Here is a 10174-nt window from a genome sequence, read left to right as displayed (position 1 = left end):
TGAAGAGATAGTGGTAGAATACGATGGGTCTCTACAGCCTGAAACTGGAAAAAGTACCCTACAGGTGTTTAATCAAAATACTAACAGACTTCAGACACTTATGTGGACTTTTCATACAGATCTTGCTTTGTGTGGCCAGTACTTATAGCCTTCATGTGAATGGCTTCTGAACAAAATGTAGATCAAAGTATTTCTCTGTACACAGCCAGGTATTTTCTGCCAAGACAGGCTCTCCCTTCTCTTCCTAAAAATATGGAAAACTGAAAACTACATGAACTTTACTTGATGAGAGAAAATAAAATGTTCGTTTTCCCTCCTCACAGTCCTCTCCCCAGATGTAGCTTTCATGCATCATCCAAACGCTGAATCTCAGGATGCTGATCCACTTCTCTCGACTCTGTCCGGGCCCGCAAGTAATTGCTGGTCTGCCGGCTGTTCTGCTGCCTGCCGTTCATTCGCCATTTCTTAACAGCTAAATACAGACTCACAGCATACACTGCCATTGCCAAGAAACCAAATATCTAAAAGGAACAGCAGCAAAATTTGTCAAAGGCAAACTTCAAAATCAAGTTTCCCAATAAAACCTTGAAAAGCTTTAGTACTTCAAAGGTTTGTAACCTTCTGCACTGTTTGTTGCACTGACACACTCTTGGGGCCTCCAAATGTCATCTTTTAAATACATTCTAACTGTTGTGAAAAGTACTAGGATTGATGATCCTAGAGCTAAAACCTGCCATAAATCCCTGGAGGCACATTATACTGAATAGCAAGTAGGGCAGGGCTAACTGCCCTGGACTCCTGATCACAGGACATAATGAGTTAGCATGCCCATTCCCTCAATTTCCTTCATACAGGTCTCTTTAGAGCTGTTGCAGTACTTTCACCGTTATTATAACCACCCATATAAAAAGCTTAAATTCACCAGGTCAAGCGCAGAAGCAGTTACCATATCCGTACAATCCTGAAGGAAATTCAAGAATGCCCATACTCCCCCATAAAGAAAAAGAATTTAGCAAGGAAGTTGTAACAACTTTAAAGCAGGTTTGATTTCATATGCACTGGGATAAGTTTGTGCACTACAGTGCAGTCTACAGTATAGATCCCCAAGCTAACTGCAGCAGCATGGAGTATCATGCTGGCAGCAAAGTGAACTGGCTCACGTGGAGCTCTGTGCTGCTGAGGCTGGATTGCCTGTCATATTAACTAGCCTGGATATCCTTACGCTACTCCTTCAAGCTGCAGTGTAGCTATACCCTGAATGCTGAACACTTAAAAGTACAATTTAATGTTGCATTTATGACTAATTAAACTGGCAAACTTCCTGAACAGCTAAGTCTAAAATACTTAATGTCTTTGGCTCCTGCCATCAAAAAAGTAACATTTTTGACCATTCAATTTCACCCTAAGCTGGAGGTCAAACAGGTTCTTGAAATCAAAACACTGATTGGCCAACATGTGAAAGAGAAACAAGATCCTGAGTCTAGAGTAGGGGTGGGCAAAACGTGGCCTGCGGGCCAGATACGGCCTGCCAGGCCATTCTATCCAGCCCGCAGAGTCCCTAAATTTTAGAAAATTAATACGCGTCTGCCCCTGGCTGCCTGTCACGTGGCCCTCGATTGCTTGCCAAAACTCACTAAGCAGCCCTTCACCCAAAATAATGGTCTGCCCCTGGTCTAGAGAGAAGAGTGAGTGACAGACACTAATATGGCCAGTGGCTGGGGAGAGTCACTCTTTAGTTCTGATGAGAAGTAACCATCAAGAGTAAAGAAATTTAAATTATTTTCTTACCACAGCAGCGATCTCTGCTCCAGTTTTATGGTTTAAAGCAGCGAGTACAACAGATGCAATGAAAAAGAAGAAAGTGCTGAGTCCAGTGTTGACCACATCCTGTGAAAACAAGGTTACCAGAAATTAACATGCAACCATTTTTTAACCAGAATTGATAAAGTATCAGAACAGAACCTTCAAAGCCATCCAACTTTTATGACGTTTATCTTTTATGCAACAGGTGGCAATGACTTGCACACGCAGCATGACAGACACAAATTAACATGTTACTTAGGCTCATAGTAAATCATTGTGGTGGATTCCATATGCTGTACCAGTTTCTAACTAGTAATGAGAAGCACAAAATAAGTACAACTACAAAAAGTGCATCAAACTGTCCTAGAAGAGTTGAGGTTAAAAGAAAGCTGCTCCATTCCAACTAATTAACCATAATACTAACCTCATACTCCCTCAAACTATTGCTTTTTTCAAACCACAGCAATTTTTCATGCACTATCTAGAAAATATTCACAAATATTTAGGTTGCACACTCTCTAGTGCCAGTCTCTATTTGTCTATGAAGTACTACACACCCTACGGCACTGTAAGAATAATAGATGTCTGTATTGTACACACACACACACACACACACACACACACACACACACACACGTACGTATGTTTGTAATTTTATATTACATATAACGAGAAGGGGAGGTTGAGAAAGCACACAAACGAAAAGGAAAAATACCATACTTATTTACATATGTCCCAAAAAACATATACTCAGATGTCTAGATTTAGAGAGAAACCCAAATTTCTACTATAGAAACACTTTCATCAATACATACAATTCAACTAATGAGCCTACATGTTAGTTTGGAATCCAATCATTAATCTTTCTTTTCTAAAAATATGCTGACATCAGACCTAGCCAGATGATTAAAAAAAAATAAAATTAAAAAAAAAAAAAATCAATGGCCTGTGATACACACCACAAACTAGATTATTCAAGAATCCCCATTAAACTCTATGAACTTGATTTTCTGTGTCAAACAATGCAGCGTAGGGCAGACAAGGAGACTGGCCTATCTTCAACAAGCACAACCTGGGAAAGGTAGTTGCAATTAGACAGTGTGTAAAGCACTGCTTCTCAAACAGGGAGCTGTTCAAGGGTGCCAGAGCTGGTACCACTGCTGCCGCCATGTGGAACTGTCCAGTACACCTTTGTTTCCAGGAGGGGTAAGCCAGAACCAAGACAGCTGCAGCAGATGCCCCTCTACCACCGCCCTTCCCAGCCTGCCTGCCACAGTTCCAGCCCCTCCTGGAACCAGAGGCAAGGGGAACAGTTTTGCCTGGCTGCAGCCAAAGTGGAGACAGGGGGAGCGGGTCAGGGATGACAACAGGGGTCTGTGCCCTGGACTCACTAGGATGGACTGTTCTCTTGCAGGATCCCCCTTGCAACCAGGCTCCCTCACCCCTCTGCTGTGTGGCAACAGCTACTGTGTTAATCCTTTCACAGCCATGATCTACATGCAGATCACCAGCACCTGCAAGAGGTTAATAAAGAGGGTGAGGGGAGCTAACATGGGGATTCTGCCCAGGGTCCTAACAGCGAGCCTGCAACCCCTGGGTGAGCCCACAGTAGCAGAAAAGACTGCCTGCCCCCACCCCCACACACACGCACTCTTCTGCTCTCAGCACACTTCCCTTCCCACCTGCACTAGTTATGATACAGAAGAGTTGGCCTCATGTTGGGTCCTGTGAATTCAGAAACAGTATGGAGTGTGCTTTAGGACTGCAACGGTTAAGAACCACTGGTCTGAAACAAGTACTGGTATCTTCTGTTTTTCAGAAGTTGTCAGGCTTTTCTGACCAATATGGGACCAATTCACATTTAAAGTAGTAAAACAATATTAATTCCAGCCTGCTATTCTTATTTCAGAGTTTTCATTTTCCTTGTTACCAAAATCTATTGCTATAATTAACCCTTGTGTGATGTTTCAACTTTATTGTTTTCTTAAACTTTCCAACTGCTCATGCTTTAAAATAAAAACTCCTGTTAATGTAGAAAACGGATTTGTGTAGGGGAATAGAAGAGCAAAACTGGATCGCTGATGTTGGGGCACATGCTGGTAATGTTGCAAACTTCAATAAAAGGGCAGGGTTTTATAATCCCATCACAATCAAATCAACAACAAAGCCAGGCCAATACATGAGGAAAATATGGCACTCTCAGACTTTGACATGATACAACTGCTTTGAAGGACCTAGATCCCAGACAAGAGTGAGAATTCAAAAGGCAAAAAGATATTCCCGGAAAGTATTTATTTATTTATTTTTTAGTATTACGACAAACCCAGTGACCGTAACAATAAAAGAGAATAAACTAATCAGAAAAAGATGAGCAGTTTCAAATCTGGCCATGATGTGGCTGAAAGTTTTTACTGATATATTTATAGACAAAGTAAAGCCACATCACACAGATAAAAGAATTTCGGCTGAAATTACAGCAGCCTCATGAGACAGTATGCTGTGCCATAAAACTCTGTACAAAGCTGCCATCCATAAGACAGAGTAAAGTCTAGGGTACAGATCACATCTGCTCTAGATTGCGATTTACTGGCACTTCCTAATTATTCATGTAATTTATTCCATCATTCCCTAATCAATTTAGCTTCATGAATCAAAAGTACGGCTAAACTGTGATAGAGTCGCACACTCAATGTGACAAAACAGAAACGCCAGAGTGCTATATTTTTTAAACCTTTTTTCTTCACTTTTCAAACCCTCTTTGCACTACATACTTCCTACTACCACATTTTTGTATCCATTTGAGGGACAAATATTAGTAGTTAGGTGGACCATTACCTGAGAAGGGTGGATAGAGGTGGACTCATTTTTTAGCTGAATTTCAGCAAGGCTGGCTAGCAGGGGAATAGAAGAAAGAATAACCTCTAAAGTAATGAACTGTATTACTCCAGTGACTAAAAACTTTCCCTAGAACCCCATTTGCAGTAGGTGTTTTCTAAAACACAAAACAAAGATGGTTCTTGCCTACAAAGAGCTTACAATCTAAGCATAAAACAACAGACGTATACAGACAAAAGGGGGACGCACTAGGGGACAATTGCAGATTGCATGACAAGCAATCAAATGTTTGCCACTCTTTTGGAAGCCATACAGGAAAAGTCAAATCCTGTTCTATGTAGCGGTAGTTCTGTACAAGCAATAGATCATAACAATACTGGATGCACAGAAGTCCCATTGAAAATGTCTTCCTTTCTGCCACATTAAGCACAGATCTAGGGGGTTCTTAAAAGGACACTCATGGAGGGCTAGTTAATGGGCAGGACAACATGCTAAATCTGTAACAAAAACATTTTTATATCCAATAGATATAAACACAATGTGCTTTACCCATACAAAGTTACAGTAAGGAGAATCAACTTCATTACTCAGTTCAAGCTTGAGTGGGGAATTATGCAGCTGACTTTTTGCTGATAAAACATGTCAAGCCAGCTCACATAACAGAGCATCTCCCAAAATATTTGGCACATTATTATCCATTCAGGACGGAGCTACGCTCCTTGCCAGTTTACTAAGTCCATTACACAGGGCATCAATTATCCTTAATGATGAATCACAGAGTTTGCAGTCAGTTGCTACTCCATAGCCAATGGCCACAGCCTTGCTAATCAGCTGGTTCTGTCAAGGATGGCCACCATTAAAAAAAAAAATCTGTCAGCTCCAAATGACCCCAGGGTGCACTTAGGGACCTCCAATAAAATCATCATTCAACCTTTAATCTTTCCATGGGCAAACATTAAGACTATGGGTTTTTACTTTAACTGTATTTTTGTGTCTTTTTCTCACTTCTTGAAGCTGGACTGGATAACAAGCAGGAGAGAAGGGCAATGCAAATAGCACCTAGAGAGCTAACAGCAGCGAGTCATCCCAAAGTCCTCCACCTTTAGGTGTCAAACATGGACAGGGGAAAAGGAACTACAGCCTAACTAGAGAGGGAATACTGGACAGAGGCTGTGATTTTGCAGAGATCAGTTGCTACTGATAATCAGAAAGTCATTTCTAAACAGCTGCAAGGGGAAAGAGATATGAAGGAGCCTTTCCAGTAAGCCTTCCAAGTCAGGGCAGCTGAAATTGGCTCTAGCCACGTGTCTTGCCTACTCCTCTCCAAGGCTTCAGGAGTATAATTTTCCAGGAGAAAGTCAGTTGGTCAAGATAAACTGACAGAAGTCTGGATAGAAAGAGCACAAGCTGTTAGGTAGTATGTAAAAGAAAGCAGTGCCTTTTACTAAAGGCGGATCAACTCCGATATAAAGAAAATTGACTATATTGGAAATTGGCCTGAAGTGGCCAATAATTTGGCCAATAAATGCCCGTGTGTGCACGCAGCCGCAGTGCAGCACACAGGCAATGAGGAGCACAGCCTGGCAGCTTGGAGAGCTGCATGCAGATGGTAAGTCTGTTGTGGTGGGAGGGGAGGAGAGGGGAGGGGAGGGGAGGGAAGGGGCATAGATCAACACCCCCCATGGTGAGGGAGGGAGAGGGGCTGGGGTCACTTGGGACGGGAGGCTGCAGCCCCCTCTGTAATCGTCCTCCCAACACTGCCACCACCCACCCCAAGCACAATGCGGCCCCTGGCACCAGCCTGCAGCTGCAGCCTACCCTGCCCTGCCCCACACAAATCCAGGGGTGCATGCCACCCCCCCCATGCCCTCCCAGACAAGCAGCAGGAGTCACCCCTCCTCCTCCCCCCAGATTACCTCAGCTCCATACTGCCTTGCCCCGGCTGGGCAGCACCTACCCCAGCTCCACTACCTCCCTCACCGTGGGGGGCATTGATCTGCCCTCCCACACTCCTTCCCTCCCTGCTCCCCTCTCACCCCAGCAGACTTATCAGCTTGAAGCAGCTGTATTGGAAATCAGATCAGTATCGACCAATGTACATCCTTAAAAATAATGACCCTCCTTTTGTCACTTGTTTCTTGAAATCCAATAATTCCACTCAACTATTTCAATATTCATCTGAATGCATATAATGTGAAGAAGAACCTGGACATTTCAGTGGCACGTATTTGTCATAATTTGGTTACAGAAGTTTGAAGTCTGCCACTCTCCAAGCAAATTTCTGCAAAACAGAGAGCTCAAAGTAACATTCCTTTCAGCTACATTTTCAGTGTCCCATGTTCCTAATTTTTCCAGACTACCAATCTTTGGGCTGCTTTCTTCCTTTCCCTGCATGTAGCTACCAATTTGAAGTTTTATATACATTCCAAGCAATCCACTGTATCCAATCTCCCTGGTTTCCCCCGTAATTTCACTTTGTAGTCATGTTATTTAGCATCGTGTGATCATTTCTAGCTTGGTTACTAATGGAAATATGGTTTGTGAAATAAAAATAAATCCTAGAAAGAACCAAATCAGCTATGTAAGAATTCAAATCTCCACCTCCTCCCAACATTTATTTATTTTTTACACATGCAACAAAGCATCTATTTATAATTACTGGATTATGTTACCAAAAGAATTAAGGGTTCATTTTAGAAATGTGTTCTAGTGGGATGCTGTCCTACCCTTATCAAAGCAGTTAATGAGCTATATTTCCAGGAATGAACTAGTAATTTTGGATATTTGGCACATTCTGAGAGATCAGGCCATTGTAAGGCACCCCAAATGAATCACTTCCAAATGTACTAAGCCACACTTTGAAGGGCAGAAAAAGACATGGATTTTCAGCATTGGAAAATATCTGGCAATTTCAGACTTATCTATGATTCCTACTACTTCTGGACATTAGTACAAGCATTGCTCAAAGGAGTACTTTCAATCTATGTGAAAGAGGGCCATTTTTAACTAAATATTTCTGTTTCCACCTATCTTCCATCTCAGAAAGATCACCTTGTTCAGTCTTTTAATCCCTCTTAGTCTTTTCAACCTTAATCTACAGGCCATTCTCTGCTTTCCTTACCTCCTCCTCTGCCAAGGGTTTCCACTCTTCAAGCACATTACTGTCTTTATGTTGCAAACACTACTAGTTATCAAATGTTAGTGGCATGACTGGTGTCTACGTTAAATATTTTCTTTTTATCAGCTTCACATGCAGTGTGACGTGGAGACAGCCCAGCTACAACACATTCTTACACCAGAAAAACATTGCCCATGAATTCTGTTGAAGTGTTATTTTAATGTCTTTGACAGACATTGCTTTATTGATCACTTTATTTGGGACATGGACACACACACACTACACTGGACACTGAAAAAATTCACCTATATATAATTTTTTCAATATCCCTATTCAGTATCTAAGGAAGCTAGAAAGAACCAGGACTGTTAAAAAAGTTTCCTCCATGCAGGTCTCTAAGCTATACCTCTGCAATTATGCCAAGACCAAGAGAGTAAAACAGTTTGTTTAGAACTACATCAGTTATTTTGGTGAGATCTGCTTGAACATTTGTATGCAAAATGAACTCATCTCTGTATCTTTTCATAAAATGGAAAGTTGATAAAGTAAGTTTTCAGGAAATTAGAAGATTTAACCTACATTCATGTTTAAAAAAACCTTCATAAAGCAAGTTATTTAATGCAAGTCTTACAGTTCAGAAACATGCTCAAAAACCCCAATACACACCACTCTAGCGTTGCTGGCCCTTATGTTTTAGACCTATACAATTATATGAATAGATTCAACCAGAATCCCGGGACGTCATTCTCCCCCTGTACTCGGCCTTAGTGAGGCCGCAGCTGGAGTACTGTGTCCAGTTTTGGGCTCCACAATTCAAAAAGGATGTGGAAAAGCTTGAGAGAGTCCAGAGAAGAGCCACGCGCATGATCACAGGTCAGGGAAGCAGACCCTACGATGACAGGCTGAGAGCCCTGGGGCTCTTTAGCCTGAAAAAGCGCAGGCTCAGGGGTGATCTGATGGCCACCTACAAGTTTATCAGGGGTGACCACCAGCATCTGGGGGAACGTTTGTTCACCAGAGCGCCCCAAGGGATGACGAGGTCGAATGGTCACAAACTACTTCAAGATCGTTTCAGGCTGGACATAAGGAAGAACTTCTTTACTGTCCGAGCCCCCAAGGTCTGGAACAGCCTGCCACTGGAGGTGGTTCAAGCACCTTCATTGAACACCTTCAAGATGAAACTGGATGCTTATCTTGCTGGAATCCTATGACCCCAGCTGACTTCCTGCCCTTTGGGCGGGGGGCTGGACTCGATGATCTTCCAAGGTCCCTTCCAGCCCTGATGTCTATGAAATCTATGAAATCTAAGAATCTGATCATCAATAGAAAACATGGTAAGTGTTCTGGTGGAAGAATTCTTTATGCTCAAAATCACATATACCAAAACATTTTGCAGCTTCTGTGATGGAGTCAAATCAATGTTTCCAGTCTACTGAAAACAGAATTTTAAATGCGACACATTTAACAAAACCATGAAGAGCCTGTTTGGATCCAAGAGTTTTTGTTAAAACTGCAAGCATCCTGGGCTCCCCGCCACTGAACCATTCATCATCCCCATATGTACTGGGGAGATTTTGATTTTCCTTAGTTCTGACAGAGACACTGAAGCACTGGGAAATTACTGCAGAACTCCAGTGGTTCTTCTGACAATCAGTCTCTATAGCAGGGGTCGGCAACCCCCGACACGCATGCTATTAGTGGCATGCAGAGACATTTTTCCCGGCACGCCGGGAGGCATGCAAATAAATTGGGGGGGGATGTTAATTGCTGCTCCCGGCTCTCGTGTGCAGCCACAAGTCCCAGCGCTGCGGCAGGCACCAGGGTGGAGCCAGAACAACACAGGCAGGGATGCTGTCTGTGCTCTACTGCCCCCACCCCTTGCTCCCAGGCTGCACCCTCCAGCCTGGCTGGCCCTTGAAGGGAGCTGCCCAGGCAGGCAGGTGCCCTGTCCCACCCAGGGCAGCACTGAGGTGCCAGGTGCTGGGGCTGAGAGGTCGGGACAGGGTCTGGGCAGCATGGGGGGAGGCGCCGCAGGCAAGCCAGCCCCGTTGGGCTCTTAGGAAGGTGGGGGCTGGGCAGGAAGTGGGGGCTGCCCTGAGGCTCTGCAGGCTCGAGCTGTGGTGGGCGGGCAGGTGGGGTGCTCAGTGGCACCCATGGTGGGGCCTGGGCAGCCTGCGCAGCTCCGCAGAGATGGGCCGCAGCCACCCTGCACACGCGGGGATGCTGCCTGTCTGGGGCAGGATGCCAGGCTCAGGGGGCTTCCCTCTCCAGGATAGGCCTCCCTGAACGCTGAGCACAGTGCAGGCAGGGCAGAGCCATCCCCGGTGGAGAGGCCTGGCCACGGGACACACCTGGAGCCTGGGTATAGCCACTGCAGCTGCCTCAGCCTGCCCGGGGCCTGGCCTTGCCCACCCGCAG

At 44.2% G+C, this 10174-nt stretch overlaps 1 protein-coding gene across 1 annotated transcript in view; it reads right to left on the bottom strand.

The window, feature by feature from the left end:
- Positions 1–6: 6 nt before the first annotated feature.
- Positions 7–10174, bottom strand: part of CMTM4 (CKLF like MARVEL transmembrane domain containing 4) — a 61704-nt gene continuing 51536 nt past the window's right edge. Inside the window, exons 4-5 of the mRNA XM_025209492.1 lie at positions 1789–1887; positions 7–521 (exon numbers count right to left, since the gene is read on the bottom strand). Coding sequence (XP_025065277.1) covers positions 345–521; positions 1789–1887 — 276 coding nt within the window. The 3' untranslated portion in view covers positions 7–344. The remainder of the gene's footprint in view (positions 522–1788; positions 1888–10174) is intronic.

This window comes from Alligator sinensis, unplaced genomic scaffold (assembly GCF_000455745.1).
Source record: "Alligator sinensis unplaced genomic scaffold, ASM45574v1 scaffold170_2, whole genome shotgun sequence".
NCBI classification, from domain to species: Eukaryota; Metazoa; Chordata; order Crocodylia; family Alligatoridae; genus Alligator; species Alligator sinensis.
Note: the sequence above shows the minus strand (reverse complement) of the source record. Positions and strands in the feature narration are given on the sequence as shown.